Source organism: Oncorhynchus keta, chromosome 34 (assembly GCF_023373465.1).
Source record: "Oncorhynchus keta strain PuntledgeMale-10-30-2019 chromosome 34, Oket_V2, whole genome shotgun sequence".
Lineage (NCBI taxonomy): Eukaryota > Metazoa > Chordata > Actinopteri > Salmoniformes > Salmonidae > Oncorhynchus > Oncorhynchus keta.
The window spans coordinates 53,638,293-53,662,916 of record NC_068454.1 but is presented as its reverse complement, the minus strand read 5'-3'; the positions used below and the strand labels follow the sequence as shown (position 1 = coordinate 53,662,916).

Here is a 24,624-nt window from a genome sequence, read left to right as displayed (position 1 = left end):
AAAATACAGTTTTTGCTTTGTCATTATGGGGTATAGTGTGTAGATTATGGGGTATAGTGTGTAGATTGATGAGGGGGGATTTTTAAAATATATTTTAGAATGAGGCTGTAATGTAACAAAATGTGGAAAAAGTCAAGACATCTGAATACTTTCCGAATGCACTGTGTATGGATATAACGATAAATGAGCCAAAACGTGGACCTGCAGAGTGGAATAAGTTATAAGACCTATATTATTCATTTAATTTAATTAGTTCCACCAGCTAATCGTAGATGCATCATTTAAGGGTCTATGTACACTACATTATCAAAAATCATTCATATGGAGTTGCTGCTATAACACTTTTCTGGAAAGGCTTTCCACTAGATGTTGGAACATTGCTACGGGGACTTGCTCCCATTCAGCCACAAGATAATTAGTGAGGTCGCTCACTGATGGGGTGTGTGTTCGATGGGTGTGTTCGATGGGTTTTGAGGTCAGGGCTCTGTGCAGGCCAGTCAAGTTCATCCACACCGATCTTGACAAACCATTTCTGTATGGACCTCGCTTTGTGCACAGGGGCATTATTATACTGAAACACAAAAGGGCCTTCCCAAAACTATTGCCTCAAAGTTAGAAGCACATAATCATCCAGAATGTCATTGTATGCTGTATCATTAATATTTCCCTTCACTGGAACTAAGGGGCCTAGCCCAAACCATGAAAACCAGCCAGTAGCTACCAAAGTGTATAGCCAGCCAAGCTAGCTACAGAAACAAAACCCATCAAATACACTAGCTGAAAATGAACACTTTTCATCACGACTTACATCAATATCATTTGCTTGCCCATTCACTACATATACTGTTAAATAACTCTGACTGACACCCAATAGCTTAAGGATGCATAGCGCTAATTCTAGCTTCTTAGCATTAGCCAACCCTTATACCGAGAGAGACAATTCAGTTAGCTACTACCAACCCTGCACAAACCTACAACTCTGCTGTTGCTGCACATTGACTTCATGGCTGTTCTGCAACCTCTCTACCTCATTCACTGCTACCTCAACTTGCTCAACCGTTTTGCACTCTTTTGGAAGAAGTTCCGAATATCCAGATTCTGACTGAGTGACAGGCGTTTTGCTGAGTGACGAGATTGACATCTAACCGGTGCCGCAAGGGTGGTCAAGGGGTCAAGGGACGTGAGTGGTCCATTGCGATGTGAAATCTCGATCGATCACAGCAGGCACTGTGTCATTCTAGGGGCTCCTTTCAGTGCCTTCTGCCTAGCGCATTATATTATATTGTTTATTTTTGTCACACAAAATGTGTCAGTAAAATGTTTTCTTATAAATACTGCATAGTGCAAGTGATGTGTGGTTATGGAAACTCATATCAGACTGAAATGTAAGAAGGTTGGGGGCTGGAGCAAAAAGCCCAGGCCTAATGATGCTACTGCTCAATTCCTGGACTCGCCCAGTGACTTCAGCACCATGGACAGGAAACCCATGCTGCGCCTCAATCGTACTGACATTGCCTGAGATGCGACTATATTGTTTCAAAATGTAGATATTTGTTGTTATTTCATGCATTTGTTGTTGTCACACATCCTGATCTTATTGTCTGTGTCATTTTGGGGGAACAAATTCAAATCTGAATCTCACTACATAGGCTATGGGAGGCGGAAGAAGGCAATTTGAGGTCGGAACAATCATGCCTGCGTTATGTAACCCTACACTGCTGGAACATTGGTCATACTTGACTTCGAGCACGCGCTGTCACTGGTGGTGAGTGTTTAGCAGCTTCATCCTCGTCCAATCCTGTGTGCACAGTGTAATTTCCTCATATCAAAACACAGAGTGGGATGGGCTCCACAGTCAGACTCGTGAGGAACACTGGAGTAACGCGGGACTCGTTGTGGTGTCCGTGGTTTAGGCTACACGCGCATCCTTTGCGACTGGGGGAATCAACACCAAACATCCAAGCAAGTATAATTATATGTTTATGTAAATAGCTTGATGAAAAGATTTAGGAAAAAATATGAATAGGAAAAACGATACGCATGTAAATCTGATTTCTAGCTGGCCTATGGTGTTGTTTACTTTCCCATTTCGCACTAACCAAATGTTAAAGGTGGGGCTGGTTGAAAAGATGGTCAGGTTAAGTTTGAACTCATGTTCAGCACCACGAGACAGTGGACAGCGCCACTGATTTCAACTGCGTATTACGATAATCCCATGGGCGACCATCCCCCCAATGCTTTGATATCTTTCTTCTGGGGTTACAAGAGCGACAATGCATGTTTTGGTAGCCATATTTCAGTACATTTATGGGCTAGACTATATGTTTTGCCTTCGTTGTTGGATTTTAGAAGAATGGTCTAAAATCATTTTCAAACCGTCAATATTAAGAATTTATACATGTGGCGGATAACTTTTGATATTAGGCCTACCTTTGATGTTAAAAAGGGGGAGACCTTCATCCAAACCCATGAAGCACATCACATAATGTAACTTAAACATGGACAAACATGGTCAGCATTTGAAGAAACAGATATTATAAGGATATTAAGGAACGTTTTGCCGTCATAAATTGGTTGTCTGTATTCTCTCTGTACATAATGTGTGTATTTAGAGTGCACTGAATGGGATAACTGTTGATAACTGAATGTTATCAACCACCAAAAAGCAACCTTGCCATTGTTATGGGTCTTTTATGGGTATTTTATGCACACCATAAGGTTCAGGATGATAAGGAAAATCTATGTTGGATTTGGGGGAAATCTATCAAAGCACTTTATAGAGCTGGACATTTTTAGATGTGGTTTTATTGGAGAAACTGTAATGTATTTGTTTGAGAACATCCTCAAAAGACAGAAAAGTAGACACCTTGAAACACGTAGTTTCTATCATCCTGCTGAATGCTCACACACGTTTGCATGTTCTTACACACACACGCACACACGCACGCACACACACACACACACACAAACACACACGCACGCACGCACGCACGCACACACACACATACACACACACACACACACAAACACACACAAACCATACACAATACCTGCACATACACAACGTGTCCAATGAGCTTATGTTCTCTTTTTTTATATGGCTTTCAATAAATTATTATGTGCCATACCACATGTCAACCCACTCAGAGGAAGAGATTGGATTATATAACAAAGCCAAGCAGGCAGACAATATACAGATTGAACAGAATGAGGATGCAGTATCATGAAGTAATTCCCAGCTCAGAAATAAAGTGTAGTGCAAATAACAAATAAAACAACACGAAGTAAATGAAACCATCATACCCACTAAATGAGCTTTCATAACTAAATGAGTTATCTTGTTAAATATGAGCTTGCCATACCCTGCAGATCTGTGCAGCTATTTAAAGGCCCAGAGGTCTTATATATTTCCACACTATGAGGTTAGAAAAATACTGTGAAATTGTGAAAATTATTATAATGCCCTTTTAGTGTAAGAGCTGTTTGAATAGACCACCTAAAATGTCAGCCTGTTTTGGTGGGATGGCATTTTGGCCTGCCTGGTGACACCACCAGGTGGTAAATGTGTTCATAGACCAATAACAAAGAGTATTCCAAACCTCTCTGCCAATGACAGCTAATTTCAGTTTCCCCCTTCCCACTCAGACCACTACCAGACAGTCCTAGCAAAATTCTTCTTTAAGAAATTGCTCTTTGCTAAGAAGCTATTTTTGTTTCTTTTTGACCATTTTAATTTAAAACAATTACAGCAAGGTACATCATTATTACCCAGAAATTATTTGATATTGAGATTAACGGTTGCAAACCACTCGCTGAGTAACCTTGCCTGCAGAACAGAAAATTACTGTTAACTTCCAGAGCTGAGGTCTATAGACTTTAGCTTGGTAAGCTAACATAATCTTGTGTTGTGCAAAACACCCGGGTTTGATACCCAGTTGATTGCATAAGTTCCAGCCATAGGACCAAAGCCAGGAACACTGTGAACAACACAGCCAGGTCACCCATGATGCCAAATCAGTGGTAGACGTAAATCCATATCTGAGGACGTCAGGGGATTATGTGGAAACCATCCACAAGGGGCAACAGTGAGCGGTGTTAGTTTCAAGTAGGTTTATGTTTTTGAGGTGGACAGGGATGGGTGTAAGGATCTGCTTCTGGTGCCAAAGGTTGCATGTTCAAATCCAGCTGTAGAAGTTGTTTTTTTAGATTTTTGTCCCTTAACTTAATCATTCAGAGTTAATGCCTAAGCATCTGCCTCTGGTGCCAGGTTGCAATTTTGAATCTCGCAATAGAAAGTTGTTTTTTTTTAGATTTTTTCCCCCCAAACCTTAACCCTTAGCCCATTCGGAGTTAATGCCTAACCTTAAGATTTTGGAGTTAATGCCTAAACCTGGCCCTAACCTTAAAAATTCAGAGTTAATGGCTGAACTTAACCTTAAACAAATGTAACCCTGGAGGTGCCTTGATAGATAGAGACCTGGGTGAAGGGTTGACAGCCTCAGATTCACCGAGAGGTGTTGACCAACGTAACCATCTCCACAGCGGGAGCCGTCTGGCGCTCTGGCTGTTGTTAGAATTAAACGTTTGTCCATGTTCGTCCATCTTTCTCAAGCGTTAGATTTCTAATTCTAACGTGAGACCGTGAGAGCTTGTTGCAGCCATACGGCTCCCGCTGTGGAGATGCTCATGTTGTTTTGCATCTTATCTACCGAGAGCATGCATGGGAAGGCTTAGATGAAAACATCTCTCCGTGAATCTGAGGCTGTCAACCCTCCTCCCAGGTCTCTATCTTCTAAGGGACCACCAGGGTTACATTTGCCTGCATGGAAAATGAAATGTTTTAAAATATTTTGTAACGGAAAGCGAAAATATGTGCTTGTTATTTGACAAGTCCAGGTAGTCCCTCACCGTTTCAGTCCATTTCCTTTGACCTTTTCTTCTACCTGGGTCATTCCTCATGACCCAGGAGGAGGTTTACAAGCACTACTGAGATTCAATCAGCATTGAGACACTGTATGGACATGATACGATAACAACTATTGAGTATAGCAATGCACAAACTTGATAGCATTTTCCTGACATTGATTGCTGTTGATGTGCACAGAGACAACGGCTCACGTGCACTTGCTCATATGGGAGCACACCTGACCTTGTTCCAGTCTGTAACACTCCCCCCACACTGCCATAGGCCACTCCCAAAGTAAACAACATTGACATGTTTTATGTTGCAGGAGGAAAACCTTCCTATTGCACTCTCGGAAGATGCTGAACATAGAACTGTCTGCAAATTTAATTGGCCCAATTTAGCCTGTTTCTTCCTTGCAGTAATTTTCCTCTGTTGCTAAGTCTGTTGCTAGGGCATTGTTTGGTGGGTAGCTCTGTGACTGCCTAATCTGATTCCACTCTGAAGCTGTGTGCTTGTGTGCCAGCTATCCAGAGGCGGGTAGAAACAAAAGGAAAACATATCGAGGCATAGAATGCTGGCGTACTGCTGTTTTATTGTGATGCTAATGACACACTTCTCAGTTGCCTTAAGAGGTACAAAAAGCTGAACTAATTTCAGGAGAACATTTGGGGTGTTCTCCTATCAGGGCTGGGGGACCAAGAAGACTAAAAGTGCATACAATCTGGTGTAAAACCTGCCTTCAAGTATTATTTTTTTGTGGTTTAACTGTAAGGGGGGGGAAGAAGTCTGGATTCAGGAAAGCGATAACGACCTTAGGGGTCAATTACGTCATTCTTGATATAAAAAAGGAGAAGGCCAAAGACGGACACACTTACATAACCAACTCCTTTAAGCGATGATGCTAAGTGGCACAACATTCAACAGGAGAGAGGGAATGGATAAAGAATGGAGGTATGTTATAATGTGCAGTCGGGCATTATGTGAACCTTGAATTATTAAGCCGTCAAACATCAATAAAACAAACACTTTTGTGCATGTACTGGAGCCTGGAGGCCTTTGCATGTCTAAGTCAAAAATGGAGAGGGTGACTTGAACTACCTGTATAGGGTCCGTGAAAATCGATATACAACCAAAACATTGTACACTATTATTCTGTAATTCTTATCTCAATATTCAGTGAGCGGTTTGCCGGTGTGTTACTCTCTGGTGTCATCTATTTGGCAGGAAAAAGGCTATTTGGCACAGGATCCCAAAAGGAAGAAATGATGTCATATTTCTGTGTTTTTTTTTTGTCTTGGCAGAATAACTCATGGCACTTAGTCAACCTCTTTCTTATAGACGTTTGAAGATGCTGCTGTCTGTTTTCCACCTGGTGGGACAACATCATTTAGAAATACATGAATACATTAAGAGTTAGAACCCCACCCAGTTTCTGCAGCGTCATTCACAACTAGATTTCAATCATCATTCAATTACATCGATATGTCATCGGATAATGCGTTTTTAGGTTGTTGCATTTTTCTGTGGCACCTGCATGTGAAGGACAGTAAGCTTTGGTTTTATTGGATGTAAGAAACGGTCTCATGCCTTTGTTCCATGTTTGAGGAAATACATGCAGAGTATTTTCAAGTAAAACAAAAATATTTTCCATCTGGTAGCCTATTTTTGATGTGGGTCTCACTTTTTTAATGACCAATGTCCGGTCAGTGTCTGTGCCATCTGTGCCAGGCAGTGGTGGACGTGGGCGGGGGTGACATGATTTTACATAACAGATTCCAGACAGAGTCGCCCCTTGTTCGTAAAGGGTTCAGTGCCAGTGTGCCACGTCTTGATGCCTTGGACAGAAATACATCTCATCTAGTTTTACTTTTCTCACAGATCCAAAGGGGAAAAGGCAGCGTTAAGCACCATGGGACCATTCCAGGAATATGAGGTGCGTGTCGTTGCAACACTTTCAAAGTCAATCATTCTTGCTATATTAGGCTATCATTTTGAATCTTAACAGCTAATATTTTGGTTAAAATTTCACATCATGAGAATGATAGTTATCTAATCTAGACTGTCACAGTCACAATAGCAGACCAAAATTAGTTCCTGACTGTGTTGCTGTGACAGAGCTAGTGAGACAAAAACAAAATGCTCAAAGTTGCATTTTGTGCACACCGATTCTGATATGAATCTGATTTGTTCTTGTGGCAAAAATTCAAGTGGCGAGCATAGTTGTGATACTTGTATGGTGCTCAGGAAAAGAAGTCGCCAGGGAAGGAGAGCCCCCGCAGCCGCATCCCACGCTTGATCCTCCATCCTTTCCAGCCTAATGAGAAAGGGTCGCCCCTGTCCGAATCACCCATTTCAGAGGAGGAGGGTAAGGACTGTGACATCAGCTCGGACAACTCCAAACGGACCATCAGCACCAACAGCTTTTGCTCTGGTATGTGGTTCCCATGTTTCAGATCGAGGCTAGGGTACATCCTAAAAGTCTAAAGTAGTTTCCTCTTCTAACCTCACTAAATGTAGCTGAAAACATAAAATTGATAGGAATTTGCTTTCACCTGTCACTATTGTCACATTTTCTATGGCTGCCAGGGCAGTTCTGGCAATGGTAGACCGAATTGGTAGGCCAAGTAGGCCGAATCCACATCTTATCACATACTAGTCAGGGCGTTGGTTACATAATCATGCATTGGAGATTTTGTGAGTGTTGCCAAGTCAAATTATGTAAAGAGAAGTCCTCATCATATCACATGAAAGCTTGTTGATTACTGTTGTTTCAAACAACTAACATACTGTTGCAACAAATTTGAATTACACAAGGCTACTAACCTACCACAAACAACAAAGTTGGCAAGCATAAGAGTTTGCATAATAGTTGGCATTATTCCAGAAATTACCTAGCCGTCTGTAGTAGGCCTAGATTATTTTCTCTATAGACATTATTTTGACAACAGTTACACCTAACCAAAATGAGGTTACAACATATTGACGTATATTGAATAACATTAAGTCGTCATGGAAGTTCCTCGTCACCCCCTTCGCCTCCCTTCAGCTTCCATAACACAGTGCTGTGGCGATGGTAACATGAACACTGTTGGTTGGACGAGTTACAGTATGAACAGATACGAGGGAGTGAACCTCGAGCTCTGTATGATTGATTGACTGCTGTGTGTTCCATGCTGCATGCGTATTCTTGGCTATACCTGTCTACATAGATGACACCGGCTGCCCCAGTAGTCAGTCTGTGTCCCCCTCCAAAACCCCATCAGGCTCAGACAACAGTCCGCATGGCTCCCCCACGCCCACCGCCGAGTGCAAGACCAAGGTGAAGAGGGTGAGGGTGATGGAAGAGTGGCACACACCCCCGCCAAGGCACAAGAGGGAGCAGCGATCGTCCACATTGCCCAGAGGTAGGCTACTGCAGGGAATGGCTTCAGTTTTTTTTTGTAGGTGGGGTTAGGAGGATCATACATACGTTGTCCTAGTAGATCTTAGGCCAGGGCTGACCAACCCTCTTCCTGGAGATCTACCGTACTGTGGGTTTTCAGTCCAACCCTAATTTAACACACCTGACTCCACTAATTAGCTGCCCAACAAGACCTTAACGAGCTGAATCAGATACGCTGAATTAGGGTTGAACTGAAAACCTACAGGACAGTATATCTCCAGGAAGAGGGTTGGGCAACCCTGTCTTAGGCATTTCTCTCAATGCTCATTCTGTGTATTTGTTTGATTTCAGTACTTGTCTAACTGTCAATTAAAATATATCTACAAAATACATCTACATCAGATTAATATATATATGAAATAGCCATGTGAAATGGTTTCTTGTAGACCAGGGTTGGGCTCAATTTGAATTGAAAGCAGTCAATTCAGGAAGTAAACTAAAAATCACAATCCAATAATAGAAAAAAATGGCATTTATTTTCAATGACTTCTCAATAAACTCAAAAGTAGAAGCTATTTATTTCATTTTGTTTTTAAATGTCTGCATTTTAAATTCTAATAATTTCCTACTTGACTGCCTTTAATTCAAATTGAGCCCAACCCTGATTTCTACATGGTTTGTGTGTATACACTATCTGCATAGTATTGTTTTCATGTATTTTTAGCAGTAGAAAGTAAGTGTAACTGATTTGAAATGGCTAGCTAGTTAGCGGTGTGAGCGTTAATAGTGTTTTAATCGGTGACGTCACTTGCTCTGAGACCTTGAAGAAGTTGTCCCCCTTGCTCTGCAAGGGCCGTGGCTTTTGTGGAGCGATGGGTAATGATGCTTCGTGGGAGGCAGTTGTTAATGTGTGCAGAGGGTCCCTGGTTCGAGCCCAGGTAGGGGTGAGGAGAGGGATGGAAGCTAAACTGTTACATTGGTGCCGTGACCCGGATCACTGGTTGCTGTGGAAAAGGAGGAAGTCAAAAGGGGGGGTGAGTGTAACCGATGTGAAATGGCTAGCGAGTTAGCGGTGTGAGCGATAATAGTGTTTCAATCGGTGACGTCACTCACTCTGAGACCTTGAAGTAGTTGTTCCCTTTGCTCTGCAAGGGCCGTGGCTTTTGTGGGGCGATGGGTAACAGTGCTTCATGGGAGGCAGTTGTTGATGTGTGCAGAGGGTCCTTGGTTCAAGCCCAGGTAGGGGTGAGGAGATGGACGGAAGCTAAACTGTTACACAAGCAACAATGATTTGCTTGGGAGAATGGGAGAATCTCAATTGCAAAACATCCATAGGAGGAGACAGTCAGAGCTGCAGGACCTCTGGCTTTCTCGTCCAATGGGGTTTGAGTAGGAGGCGAGACGCTAAACCTTTTTTTTAATGAGTATGCAATTGAGGTTCTCCCTATGGTTACATCCCAAATATCTCTCCTACCTCTGTGTACACTTGTTCACTTCCCTTCATGGATTTGAAAGGAACTGACTGGTATAAGACATATGATAGAAACTTCCTCTAGCCCATGTCTACACCAATCCAATGCTTTTACATTTCTGGGGAATAATGAACAAATGCAGGAAGAAGGAGATATTATTGGGATGCACTCAATGGTTGTGTTCCGCTGCTCAGACATTGCATCTGGGCACCAGATTGCTGACATATGATGTGGTTAGCTGATGTATAAAATACTTATCTAGGCTTTGTAAAATCTGGCATGTGTCAGCAAGGTCTGTGCAGAAGAATGCCAACAATGAGGGGATTCGATTAATCTGGCCCGAGGATCCCGTTTAAAGCCCACATTGAAGTTGGCTCAAAACAAAAGTGATGGAATTAAGCATGTGGAGTAATGAGTAGGATTCTGTGTTTTCACATGCTAAATTTGAAAAAAAGTTTGAACATTCAAATATATACTGTATGGAAAATAGATGCATGTTTCTGGACGATTCGCCATGCTGCCTTGTTGAAGACATGACCGAGAAGCGAAGATTACTGTTTGATTTGAGATGGGCATCCTTCCTTACTCCTTTTGCCCGTTCACGTCACGCAACCCGAGGCTCAGCATAATTGAATCCGACCAAACGCCTTAATCAAGGTTCAAATCCAGAGAGGCTGCTGATTGGATAAATAATGTTGGACGTGAGGTTTTCCAATTAGGCCGAGTAGTAGTCAGACTTCACGTTGTACTTGCACTTGATTCACTCACCCACCCAGTGTTGAAGGTTCAGTTTTGTTGTTATTTAATCACAAATTCACTGTGAGCACTTTATTATGGTTTTATCGAATGGGAAGAGATGCTACTCAGGTATGTCATTTATTTCAGGAGTTTACCCATCACTGATTAGGGAGAATGATGTTCTACCCACATATTGAGTTGCCACGCTGGCTTATTCTGAGAGTGTTTATTTTGTTTGAGAATGCAATATTGCAATAGTATTTTTGCACTAATTTAGCAACATGTCTTCAGAGGTTATTTATGGAATAAAATTGGTTGTCATGATTTGGTACAGCTCTACTGTAGGTACGTTAGGTTGGCCCTGTTCTTTTCATTAATAATCTGGTCTGAATCTTTACTAGGTGATATGATGCTTAAATGTACTATGTTTGGTTTTCTAGGGATTAACTGGATTTAAAATGTCTTTTATGAAGTGGTTGATGCAAAACGATACGTACAAATTGTATCGGCCCTCCATGTCAGTAGATTACTGTAGTGCATGAGGGAGGGAGGGAGGGAGAGGTTAGGGCAAGGGATGCCACAGCCTGTCCTGCAGCCACCAGACAGGTGAGTGACGGATCTAATGGCCTTGCCCGATAATGGACTAAAGGAACCCGATGTTATTCCTTATAGTCCAATCAACTCACAGGTTCAGTTTCAGAGGTGAATTGGCTCTGCCAGCCAAATACGATATTTAAATTGATTCGGTTCTAAACTTTGCCCTCTAATTTCATATCACAAATACAAAATCTACTTGCTGTACACTGTTTTAAATTGCAGCTGACAGTATTGTTCAATGACACAGGTGTTCGAAGACTCAGTCAACTACCAGTGCTACTTAGCTGTCTTCTGTCTGTCCTCCGTAAACAAGCCCTATAACATGGAAATATGTCCTTGTGGGAAATCTGTGAAAGGTTCAATTGCTACACACCTTTATATCAGCGAGAAAAAAATAAAGATTCGTTCCTTATTATGTTTCCAAACTTTTACAGTACGTAAGCGACGCATGTTAACGTTCAAGTACGAGCGTTGGGGCTCATAATAAACTCGCTCGGCCACTATCGTCAATAGGCGCTAAAGGTCGTTCGTGTCTATGAATGGGTTAGCGGGTGAGGCTGCATTTATTAGGTACCCTCTCGTGCAAGGTTGTACCGATCGGGCCTACTTATTTTATGGCAGCTGTGTAATCTAATAGCCTCTGCTTGAATCATGCCATTGTTTCCAACCACAAACGCACCATAGCCTCTAACAAGGAAGGGCTTTGCAGCAGGATGACGCTATTCGGTTTGTTTACCGTTTTAAAGTGGCTCGCATGGTGTTTAAAAAAAATTATATGATGTTTTTGACATCTGAATGCAGAGAAGTTGGTTCTTGAAATAGACATGGAACACAACTGCAAGATGTGTAGTCATGGAAAAGCAGAATGCAAGTGTGTATGTATGGCATGAGTGTTTAGTGTGTCCTGCCTGCTGATGCCAGGTCAGTAGTAATATCCTGATGTGTTTGTCTGACTCTGCAGGTAGTGAGGCAGACTTCAGCTCCTCCAGCAGCACTGGCAGCCTAAAGCGAGGGGGGAGCCTGGCCCACAGCTCCACAGGGAAGAAGATCTCCTCACGCAGGTGATGTATGAGGTGGCTCTGTTTCTTTACTGCCTCCATTGTAGAAGCAGACACGCCATATGCCTTTGCCATTTATCTTCCCCCACTAGTGGGTGTTATACTTAAAGGGCCTGTTTTCCCTGACCCAGATTCAGCCTGATCCTAAACTAAAATGCACTTTCAACAAAAAAATGTAATTGGGTCTGGGAAACTGTTCCAATAATAGCCATGCTATTTTTTTTTTTATTGCTGTATATTTCCCCGCCCCCATTGGTATTTTGTTTTTTCAATGATAAATGCACAACATTACAAGACTGGTATTGTGGAAAATGTCTTCTCTAGCTTTGCCTGTCTTAACCCCACAGTCGGGGTGCCCACATCAGGAGCCTCCCTGTGTTCAAGCTGGCAGGGATCCCCTCAGCATCCCGTGATGCAGAGCTCTATGCCCCGTACAGGACAGTTCCCTCATCCACCACCAACAGCAGCAGCAACTCTAGCCCCACAGTACCCTCCAGGTAAACAGCCATGTCAATAATTCCACCTAGCCTATCGAAGGACACAAGCAACTACCATGTTCCTATCCTTTCCGATCAACATGAAATGCCCTAGGAAGAAGGGGTTAGGGATCCATTTGTAATGACGCATATGTTGCTCTGTGAGGGGTGGGCATTCACTTAGGTGGGGCAAGGTTGGATAGATTAGGCTCTATGCTGGGACTTTTTTGTCGTCTCCCCTCCCTCCTGAGGGATTATATCGGTCAGGATTGGGCTATACTGGCTATACTGAGATTAGATTAGATTTTATAAACAGTCAGGATTATTTTGGTGTGTGGGTGTCAACCTTGGGTTTATAGGAGAGGAAGGATGAAATATTAATGAACTCTATTTCAGTCGCTAGCCAGACGTGCTTGCCTGGCTGCATCCCTGCCTTTTTCACTTACTGTCTGACATTTGTGGTCGCGCTTCTGGGTTCTCATGTTGCTATGTGGCAGAATATTCACTTGAGGGTTCCTGTGCTGCCATGACAGCAGCACTGCTAAAACAAGCTCAACCTTGCCTTTCTGCTCGGACTGTAAAAATAACTAACCAGAGTCCTCTTGAATTCAGCCCACAGGCTTAACGTGATTCATTCTCTATGCAACCCAGAATACTTATATACTTATGAATCTTATGCGGACGTGAAAACGTCCACGACTGCATTTTGTTTCTCAAGTCATTTTATTGCTACAGGATTTTTGTCCTTGTTCCCCTCCGCTCTCTTCTGCCTGGCTGGGTTTCGTGTGACGTCCTAGTTCTCTCACTACCTTCTGCTAGCCTGTTCTATTTCTGGCAGGGATGCAGAGAGCTCGCATCAAAGAACAAGTCCCAGGTTGTTGCTAGGATATAGCACTAGCTTTTAAGTCTGTAAGAGGGGCTGCTCTGCATATTAGCCAAATCCATCCTCTGAAACAAATGTTTCATCAACCCTTTAAAAAAAAAAAAAAAACCTGAGCCCTGATCACAGGGATATTCCAGAACTGCTAATGTACAATTGAAGGTTAATGTGCTTGTAGTGATACATGTAGGAGTTTCAGGTCATTCTCAGGCAAAAACACTTACCTTGTAGAGCAAATGTAATTTGGGCTTTCCCTCCCAATTTATTGTTTTCCTATCTATCCCTGCAAGCTTTTGACCAACCTGGCATTTTAGAATTTTTTTTTTTTTGCAGCATGAAGTCTGCTGGCTGGTTAGCTTGTGTCCCAGTCGGACTTTGAACTTTGCATCGTGCAAGTTGCACCAATCCCTTTATTTTTTTGCATGGCCTAGTTTCTTCCCCACAGAACTGAGGGAGCGTACTTTAGATGGGGCACAATACAGGATGGTGTGTATAATAGACGTGGTGTCCTCTTCATCAGTATCCATATTGAGAAAAAGATGGCGTCTGACCAGTAGAACATACAGTATGTGACTCTGGGCAAAGGTGTAATTTCCTGTCTTGTCTCCCCAGAAGGATGACCCCCAGAAGATACCACTCCTGTGGGGACAACCATGGCATCAGACCCCCCAATCCAGAGCAGTACCTCACCCCCCTGCAACAGAAGGAGGTGGCCATTCGCCACCTGAGGAGCAAGCTGAGGGAGGTGGAGAACACCGTCCACGACAGGTTACCTTCTCAGTGAACATCACATGTTTCGCTTATTTCCTAAATTCATCCCATAGAGTGCATTCCACCTACAGTGTAGCCAAACATTGCAATCCCACACAGCTGTAGCTACTAGCTGACCCTGTCTTTTCTCCCTCAGGGAGTCTGAGATTGAGAATCTCAAATCCCAGCTGGGACGGATGAGGGAGGACTGGATCGAGGAGGAGTGCCACCGCGTTGAGGCACAGCTGGCCCTAAAGGAGGCACGAAAGGAGATCAAGCAGCTCCGGCAGGTTGTGGAGACCATGAAGAGCAGCCTGATGGAGAAGGACAAGGGCATCCAGAAGTACTTTGTCGACATCAACATCCAGAACCGCAAGCTGGAGTCCCTGCTGCACAGCATGGAGATGGCCCAGAGCGGCTCCACGCTGCAAGACGAGCCAACCATGGACTTCATCTGTGGCGACTCCGACTCCCCTGTCAACGACCAGCAGGGGGAGGTGGGTGATCAGGCGGTGGAGGAGATGGCGGACAGTGGGCTGCTGGTCAATGACAACCTGGAGCACGTGCTCATGTCCACGGCGGTGGACTCCAGCCACGACTCTAGCGGTAAGCTGCGCTGCCACCCAGAGGCTGGTCCAGGGGTGTCCACTCTACTCCACAGTCTGGAGGAGAAGGTCACACCACTGCCTTCACCACCTTCCAACACGTTCTGCTGCAGCACACTCCCCTTCCCTGCTCCAGAGGACAAGGCCGTTCAGACCGAGGTGGTGTCCTTCCCTCCAGACCTGCACACCCTCCTGCTGCAGCTGCTGAAGCTCCATGGTGGTGCAGTTGGAGATGCTCTCCTCCCAGCTTCTACCAGCCTCCTAGAAATCCCAGCACTGCAGGGCCCAGCCTCGGCCCCTATCCCATCCAGCCCTAACCAGTCCACCTTAAGCCTGCCTAGCCCCAGCCAGCCCACACCAGTTTTGCCAGTGAGCCCTGACATGTCCAGTGATTCAGGCCTGTGTTGCTCAGACCCTGAGGTGATGGTCTCCATACGCTTCATGGAGGAGCTGGATTTTGAGGTGAGCAGTGAGGAGCCCTGCAGGGCCCCTGAGATGGACGTGGTCAACAAACGCTATTGGAGCAGCAGCTTCCTTGTCGATCTTGTTGCTGTGGCCGTACCAGTGTTGCCCACGGTGGCCTGGCTGTATTCCCGGCATGGCGTGGATGGGGCGGCGCCAGTCTACAACATCGCAGCACTGATCCGTGGCTGTTGCATGATGGGCTTGCACTCTCTCCGTCATGTCACTCATCATCATGGGGCAGATGTGTAACGAACGGCCTCTGACCCCTGCATGCACAGCCCGACCCCTCAACTTGAAGCACTTAAACATCAGTTAATCAAAGAGTATTTGTGAAAATCTTTAGTTTTTCTACACTTGTGAATATTAAAGCTACAGTTATTCATTTAGGTTCCCACGCAGTTACTTTGCACTGTGTACAGTTGTTGTGAGTTATGTGAAATTTATGGTGAAGGGATTTTATTTACTTTCCATCTGTTCTGTTATCATAATTGTGTCTAAATGGATAATCTGAGTAGGTGGTTATGCATCATTGATGTCCTGGGCTGGCACTAGTTACCCCTACTTAAAGCAACTATGTTATTTTTCTGAAAGTATTAGGACTTCTGAGGGTGGGGATGAAATTGAATGTTAGTTTAAGCCCGTGTTTGTAATGGTTTATGTTCCCCAATCTTAAACCTGCAGCCAAAGCTTCATTAGTGAACGTTCACTCTTAATGTTTATTTTTCTACCTGGGAGTAGAGCTTTTTACGTACGTGTGTAATAAATTGTTGATGGGAGTATGAGCTCAATGCTTCGAAACATCCCATACTCGTTTGTGCCTGAGCTACTTTGTGTAATCCTCATAACATCAAATGTCCTAATATATTTATTAAAGCATGATAATCCAATCCATGTTTGATTCCTCTTGGGCATTTTCTGGTGGGAAGGGTTGAGCAGACTTTCATCCCAAGCATTTCTATAGTGACCATACATTCTACATGCCATACCTAGCAACAGCACACAACCGTTGTCTCGTTCTACAACCAATTGAGATGCATCGTTCAGCTCTTGTCATGGGTGCCAATTTCAATGGATTATTTTCATAGTTTCTCTTTAAATTCCAACAAGAAGGATATTTCAGTGAGCAAATTAAACTAAAGAGACTTCTCGGATGTACCGTTTCTAATCTCCAGAGTAGAGGGGGAATCCTTAATTGCAAAGCCACACATGTCAGAGGCCAACTCTGAGAACAGCAGAACACAATGTTCCCGGCCCCAAACACGAGGGTACATGTTTCTGCATCCGCACAACAGCTCTTAACTAAGGAACAAGTTCAAATGAATTAATAAACTGCTCTGTCTGAGCCTTTCCATATGACTGCATAATACACTGAACAAAAATAAAAATGCATTATGTAAAGTGTTTGAGCCTAAATTAAAGATCTCAAATATTTTCCATATGCTCAAAAAGCTTCTCATTTTGTGCACAAATTAGTTTGCATTTCTCCTTTGACACAATAAATCCACCTGACAGGTGTGGCATTTCAAGAAGCTGATTAAATGGCATGATCATGACACAGGTGCACCTTGTGCTGGGGACACAAGGCCATTCTAAAATGTGTAATTTTGTCACATCAGTGGCATAAGGTTTTGAGGGAGCATGCAATTGTCATGCGGACTGCAGGAATGTCAACCAGAGCTGTTGCCAGTGAATTCAATGTTAATTTCTCTACCATAAGCCACCTCCAATGTAGTTGTGGAGAATTTGTCAGTATGTCCAACTGGCCTCAACCTCAGACCACGTGTAACCACGCATGCCCAGGACCTCCACATCCAGGTTCTTCACCTGCGGGATTGTCTTTTCCTCAACAGGGTCTTGACCTGACTGCTGTTTGACGTTGTAACTGACTTCAGTGGGCAAATTCTCACCTTCAATGGCCACTGGCACGCTGGAGAAGTGTGCTCTTCACGGATGAATCCCGGTTTCAACTATACTGGGCAGATAGCAGCGTGTATGGCGTCAAGTGGGCGAGCAGTTTGCCGATGTCGGTGTTGTGCATCGTGACGGTGGGGTTATCGTACGGGGTTATGGTACACAATTGCATTTTATAGAATGCACAGAGACACCGTGTTGAGAACCTGAAGCCCATTGTCGTGCCAATCAACCGCCGCCGTAACCTCATTTTTCAGCATGATAAATCACGGCCCCATGTCACAAGGATCTGAACACAATTCCTGGAAGCTGAAAAATGTCCCAGTTCTTCCATGGCCTGCTTACCCACCAGACATGTCACCCACTGAGCATGTTCGGAATGCTCTGGATCTACGTGTACAACAGTGTGTTCCAGTTTCTGCCAATATCCAGCAATTAAGCACATTGAAGAGGAGTGGAACAAGACTCCACAGGTCACAATCAACAGCCTGATCATCTCTATTCGAAGGAGATGTGTCACACTGCATGAGGCAAATGGTGGTCACACCAGATACTGGCTGGTCTTCCGATCCAGGACCCTAACTTTTTTTTAAAGGTATCTGTCACCAACAGATGCATATCTGTATTCCCAGTCATGTGACATCCATAGATTAGGGCCTAATTCATGTATTCAATTGACTGACCATCTTCGAAGAAAGGTCATGCCACAGATCAGCAGTGACTGTTTACACACACACAATGTTTTCACTTGTCACGTTACATCTATGTTTGTGTGAGGGTTGAAGTAAATCTAATCAGCTGGCAGACTGATGAAATGAGACGAGTTGGAATGAGAAGTCCCATGCGATGCTAAATAACCCATTTCCCCTACTGCCATATGGGGATGTTGCATTACATAACCATGATGCTCTGTTCATTAGAGTGCAAGGAGTCTGATGAATCATTCCATCTGTTGTAATCTCTCTCTGCAACCAGGCCTGGTAGAAAAGAGAAGGTTGAATCAATATGGGGAGGGGGGATGGAGTCATGCTGCGTTCGTAACCAGTGGGAAGTGGGAATTTACCACAGACGAATGGCCCTCCAACAGGTAATTACTAGTGGGGAACTCGTCTATCCTCCTGAGCTCTCTCATTTGTCTCACCTGCTGACTTCTGACATCAACTACTAAGGAAATTACCTTGATAACAGCATTTTCAGCAGTTAAATGCTATAAAACTTTATAAAAGGCAATCTATTATTAATATGGTTTTTGAATGTCATTTGTTTACATCCTTGATAGCTGAACTTTTAGATTATGGTTTGCTCAGCTGGTTGGCCATTAGCCATCTGGCGTTTCTCAACGGGTTCATAGCATGTGAATGCATCCAACTGTTATTTATGACTTCACAACTGGTCAATTCCCACCTCCCACTTGGTTACGAATGCAGCATTAGCTGAGTTCAGGGCTGCCTCAATTTGTCTTTCTTTGATTCCATGCATCCTATCTCCCTGCATCCTTCTCAATTGTATTGGAGATGATGAACCAAGGTCCCTCCCCTCTGACCTTCTCCAATGCATTCTGAGGAGGCGAGGCAGTAAGATGTGAGGAATCAAGGAGAGATGGATTGAGATACCAACAGAATAAATTATGGATACTTCACTTCGAATGGCTCTTATTGACACAGAATGAGACAATTTCAGTTTTACAATGGAAAAATTATAATTCTGCAGGAACAGAGCAGATTATCCTTCAGCGATCCCTCTACCCCAACTCTTGCTGAAAAACTGACGAGTGAGACATTTTGTTCCAAGAAGTAGGTCATGATCAGTCTGAGTGGTTTGGTCAAGCAGTGGTGTTTTTTTGGAGACAGATAGTGACTTTGTGACAATGTTGTTACATGTTATGGCCAGAAATGAAGAGAGTCAGGACAACTAGGTTTTGGGTTTGAAAAGCATTTGAAAGGAATTTGCATTGCACGAGATTAAAATGCCCTATTAAATCTACTTAAGAGAACAAGCATATCTAATGACACTGGGCTCCATGCACGTAAAAGGTTTATTCAGAATGGTAGTTTTTCCTAATGCAATAAATCGTGGGTGGTGCAGAGAAATATGACTTGAGTGAACCTCGGGAGGACATTTTAGTCCAATACTAAAAATGATGTCCAATCACAAACAAGTCTGAAAAAAACAAAAAGTAATTTAATGCAGATTTAATCTTAAAATCCACTTGCTTAACTGGTTTTGTACCTTTGTTTCTGTCATGACTCTAATATTGGTTAACAGACACAATTGAAAAGGGACCCGGAGATTTATTACAGAAAATTAAGGAATGTGCAAAAAAAGACATTTGACAAAGATAAACATAAGCACATATCCCCATCATGCTGACTTTGATAACAATTGGAAGAAGTATTTGCAAAGAAAGCAAAAAGGACAATTGTCAGCGGTATTATTTTCATAATTCTCTGTGGCTAACAACCTCTTTCTTCACAATCCAATGTTCCATGCAATGGGTAATATAATACTATCGATATCAAGAGTCTGAAAAACATAAATTAATCCCTCATTTACCACAAAGCCCCACCTAAAATAACCATGAAAACACCACGGTTTCAAAGGCATCGTTCATTTAGACATTCTATATAACTATTTTTGCCAGAGTCCCCATATTATATACAGGATACCCCAGTGACGGAACAAGGAAAACACAAATGTGTAAAAAGGGACTATCAGTTACTAATCCAACAGGTCTGTTTAATTGCAAATGCATGTCAGCTCTTATAGCTCCATCTCTGCATATATGTTTCCATGGCAACTAGACCCTTCTGCTTGACATTCCAGTCTCATACACCGGCTGCTGGGAACTCGCACAAAAGCGCACACTTCCATCACAAAAAGCTCCAATTGATTCGACATTGATTGACCATACCAAAATCATATTGATACATAACAGGTTTAGTCCAGTCAATGCAAAAGGCTTTGACTTCTGAAATCTATTGACCGATTCTGGTATTAACGGTCCACAAATGACAGAGGGAAGCACGAGGCTTTGCATCTTTTTATTTGCTATGATCACCGATCAAGGATGTCAGTTGGCCATCCAAGTCTGATCACCAAGTTGTCTCAGATAACACAGAGACAGAGTTTGTGTGTGTTATGCTACATTGAAAGTGTAAAAAAAAAAAAAAAAAATCATTCAACATAATAACAAAGGCATAAGTCATTAAAGAGGAGTCGCTTCTATGTTGGTGTATTAAAAATCAGGGATAAGAAAAAGCAGGAACATTTGGATTATTCAAGATATCAGAGATGTTGAGCCAGGCAGATCAGTAACCACAGGATTACCATAGGAACCCACAGTCAACTCTTGAGTATGGCTCAATTAAATTCCCAAATCCCTTTGACAGTGTCCACACTCAGTTTGAAACTTATTTTTAAGCCTTCAATTAAAAAGTGCAATTCCAGTATATTGAAGGCTGTACAGTAAAAGTACATCAGGAATATCAAGCAACATCAATGAGAGAATGTTTTTGAACAAAGACGAGAAACATAATTAAAAAGCACAATAACCAAGGCAAGAAAGGGATGTATGTAACTGATATACAGTGAGACTTACATTTAATTACATACCTTCGTCCTTCTTGTTATAAGACAATGCCAGAGAAATAAGTCTCTTGAGAGTTCACTTGTACTATAGATACCAGAATATTTACACATATTCCTGGGAAATACAAATGGACAGTTTGTTTTCTGTAACTCAAATCTAAATTACTGAATCCAGAGTCATACCTAGCCAGAGTGACATTTGATAGCAAGTCTTTGATATAGGGCAATGCCAAAGGGCATTGCAGAGTATTTATTTAACCCTTCATACTCAAAGTATTGTCACACGAACTGCAATTGCAGTTGAAGTCGGAAGTTTACATACACTTAGGTTGGAGTCATTAAAACTCGTTTTTCAACCACTCCACAAATTTCTTGTTAACAAACTATAGTTTTGGCAAGTCGGTTCGGAGTAATTTGTCCAAAAATTGCTTACAGACAGATTATTTAATTTATAATTCACTGCATCACAATTCCAGTGGGTCAGAAGTGTACATACACTAAGTTGACTATGCCTTTAAATAGTTAGGAAAATTCCAGAAAATGATGTCATGGCTTTAGAAGCTTCTGATAGGCTAATTGACATCATGAGTCAATTGGAGGTGTATCCAAGGATGTATTTCAATGCCTACCTTCAAACTGCCTCTTTGCTTGACATCATGGGAAAATCAAAAGAAATCAGCCAAAAACACAAGTCTTGTTCATCCTTGGGAGCAATTTCCAAACGCCTGAATGTACCATGTTCATACGTACAAACAATAGTACGTAAGTATAAACACCATGGGACCACGCAGCTGTCATACCGCTCAGGAAGGAGACGTGTTCTGTCTCCTAGAGATGAACGTTCTTTGGTGGGAAGTGCAAATCAATCCCAGAACAACAGCAAAGGACCTTGTGAAGATGCTGGAGGAAACCGGTACATAACTATCTATATCCACAGGAGAAAAAAAAGTCCTATACTGACATAACCTGAAAGGCGGATGAGCAAGGAAGAAGCCACTGCTCCAAAACCGCCATAAAAAAGCCAGACTACGGTTTGCAACTGCACATGGGGACGAAGATCATACTTTTTGGAGAAATGTCCTCTGGTCTGATGAAACAAAAAAATAGAACTGTTTAGCCATAATGACCATCATTATGTTGGGAGGAAAAAGGGGGAGGCTTGCAAGCCGAAGAAAACACCATCCCAACCGCGAAGCACGGTGGTAGCATCACATTGTGGGGGTGCTTTGCTGCAGGAGGGACTGGTGCACTTCACAAAATAGATGGCACTATGAGGAAGGAAAATTACGTAGATATAATGAAACAACATCTCAAGACATCAGTCAGGAAGTTAAAGCATGGTCGCAAATGGGTCTTCCAAATGGACAATGACCCCAAGCATACTTCAAAAGTTAAGGCAAAATGTCTTAAGGACAACAAAGTCAAGGTATTGAAGTGGCCATCACAAAGCTCTGACCTCAATCCTATAGAACATTTGTGGGCAGAACTGAAAAAGCATGTGCGATCAAGGAGGCCTACAAACCTGACACAGTTACACCAGCTCACAATTTAAAGGCAATGCTACCAAATACTAATTGAGTGTATGTAAACTCCTGACCCACTGGGAATGTGATGAAAATAAAAGCTGAAATAAACCATTCTCTCTACCATTATTCTGACATTTCGCATTCTTAAAATTAAGTTGTGATCCTAACTGACCTAAGACAGGGAATTTTTACTAGGATTAAATGTCAGGAATTGTGAAATCCTGAGTTTAAATGTATTTGACTAAGGTGTATGTAAACTTCCGACTTCAACTGTAAATCAGGGTAGTGTTAATTTGGCTCAAAAAATAAAGAAAGAACTGATACAGGGGGTGACTTCCTGAACTTGTTAGATTTTTAAAAAAACGCTCATTTCCGTTGCGTGCCCTAATGAACACATCCCAGGTATGCCGTGCCTTTCCGGAAACTAAATGCAACCGTCTTTGAACAAACATCACACTGGCCAAGCCATGTCTCGAATGATGGCTGGTGGACAGAGATTTTTTTAAATGACCGCTGTGTGGAGTAGATGATCTTCGTGTGGAGATGACTAAGAGGATAGAGTGATGACGTTTGTCTAAGTGTTCCTTTTCTTGCCCTCCGGCTCACGGGGTGAGTGTTCTAAAAAAATTTTACGAGAGCTTAACCGCAATCTTCTGGTCCTTCTTCATCATCCTTTGAACCTCCTTCTCCATCTTCTTCCTCTGCTGCTCCATGGAACGCTTTTCTCTCTCAGCCATCTTCTGTTGTCTGGTAGACAGGGAAACACAAAAAGGTGTGAGTTTAAAAGGATTGCAACAAACCTCATTACTAAGCTTTTTGATAGAGCAAAGGTGATCGTTCAGGAGGTAGAGAGAGAAAAAAAAACTCAAAAAGTACTGCCAACCAAGTTTCCCTGAAGTCCCTGAATTTTCTGTGTGCAAACAATGCCTTTCTTTCATGTAGACTTTGTGCTGAACATTCTTAATATACTGCCACCTGCTGGATAACAACTAAACTTGCAGATCTCTTGACAATATGACAGTAATGACACTGAACATGACAGGATTTTCACATTGAACAAGGGCTGTCCCCGACAATTCGTCTGGTCCAAATTTTTAAACGTGTTTTTTCCCCATAAAATGACATCCTATGTGTTTTAATCAAATCAACTATATGTACTGAGCTTGGCTGATGCTTTAAGCGCACCGTTTGATGAAATAGTTAAGACACACAAATGACTACAGGGAGTATGACCGCATTTGATTTGATTGTGTAGGGCCAGGCTCAGACTTGCTGCACTGGTTTTTTTAAAAATGACAGCGAGTGACTATGTCTCTCACCTCCCTGCTGCAGTGACCACAGAACATCAATCTATTGTTTATTTTTTTGCTGAAGCTACAACATTACAGCCATTTCTGGCTGAAAGGTTCTGGTACCGAAATCCTTCATTTGTTTAGCAAAAACATTCCCTATTCCCTCAACCCTTACTCTATTTACGTGACAAATGTATGCAGTGCATGCATGTGACCACTAGGGACTGACCTATACCATAATCACATCAATATGATTATATATAACAAACTCCAAACACGTGACATCCAATTGGATGCTAAGGACGTGACAAATAAACTCGAAACATGGAAATGTTTTAATGGATGCTCAGGAAGAAGTCAGATGTGTGGAATAAATTGTAACCTTTTGTGGAAAATATTGGAGGTCAAGTAAAGTTTTTTTTGTGAAGCCTTTATTAGAGCAAAGACTCAAAAACAGTCGCATTCATTCATGAATGCAATTTCCGAAATGAAACTGTTTATTTATTGTTTACGCCAATTACTCAAGGAATGCTTTATTTTAAAACGAAAATGCTGGATTGCATCTCAAATCATGAATGACTCGTATGCTGTGTGTTGACATGAATGAATGATTAATGGATACAGTAGCCTACAGAAGTATTTAAATACAGGCCTAAGTAAGTTACTGTATTAAGCCTAAACAGGATGCACTCTTAGGCCTACAGCTTGGTTATACAAACCTACTAATGATAATAACATTACTTATTATTATAAGGATGATAATAATAATAATAATAATAATAATAATAGTAACAATAAGGAGATCAAGAGAAAAAAAAGAGGGTTATTACAAATATTATTTCTTCTGACAATTTGGAACAGTATAAACAAAATAATACCAGAGGCTGTTCTAACAGGGGGAAAAAGTGTAAAGCTTTTATGACAGCATAGCTAAGATTAAAAACAGACGAATGTGAAATTGTTTATCCGACAGGTTGC

The 24,624-nt window shown here is 42.4% G+C and overlaps 2 protein-coding genes across 7 annotated transcripts in view; one reads left to right on the top strand and one right to left on the bottom strand.

Moving 5' to 3' along the window:
• Nucleotides 1–1,834: 1,834 nt before the first annotated feature.
• On the top strand, nt 1,835–16,220 carry sybu (syntabulin (syntaxin-interacting)). 6 transcript variants are annotated; one of them, XM_035750599.2, is made up of 8 exons: nt 1,835–1,962; nt 6,785–6,839; nt 7,151–7,337; nt 8,116–8,310; nt 12,057–12,156; nt 12,501–12,650; nt 14,125–14,277; nt 14,417–16,220. In XM_035750599.2, exons 2-8 carry the CDS (start codon nt 6,816–6,818, stop codon nt 15,576–15,578), a joined length of 1,971 nt encoding a protein of 656 aa, XP_035606492.1. In that variant the 5' UTR covers nt 1,835–1,962; nt 6,785–6,815; the 3' UTR covers nt 15,579–16,220. The 6 variants fall into 6 exon arrangements, with proteins under 6 accessions (XP_035606492.1, XP_035606495.1, XP_035606489.1 ...); XM_035750602.2 differs by having other exon boundaries at nt 1,837–1,962; nt 8,170–8,310; XM_035750596.2 differs by having other exon boundaries at nt 1,838–1,962; nt 14,122–14,277.
• Nucleotides 16,221–19,399: 3,179 nt separating this feature from the next.
• Nucleotides 19,400–24,624, bottom strand: part of LOC118367286 (receptor-binding cancer antigen expressed on SiSo cells-like) — a 20,026-nt gene continuing 14,801 nt past the window's right edge. Inside the window, exon 7 of the mRNA XM_035750595.2 lies at nt 19,400–23,101. Coding sequence (XP_035606488.1) covers nt 22,984–23,101 — 118 coding nt within the window. The 3' untranslated portion in view covers nt 19,400–22,983. The remainder of the gene's footprint in view (nt 23,102–24,624) is intronic.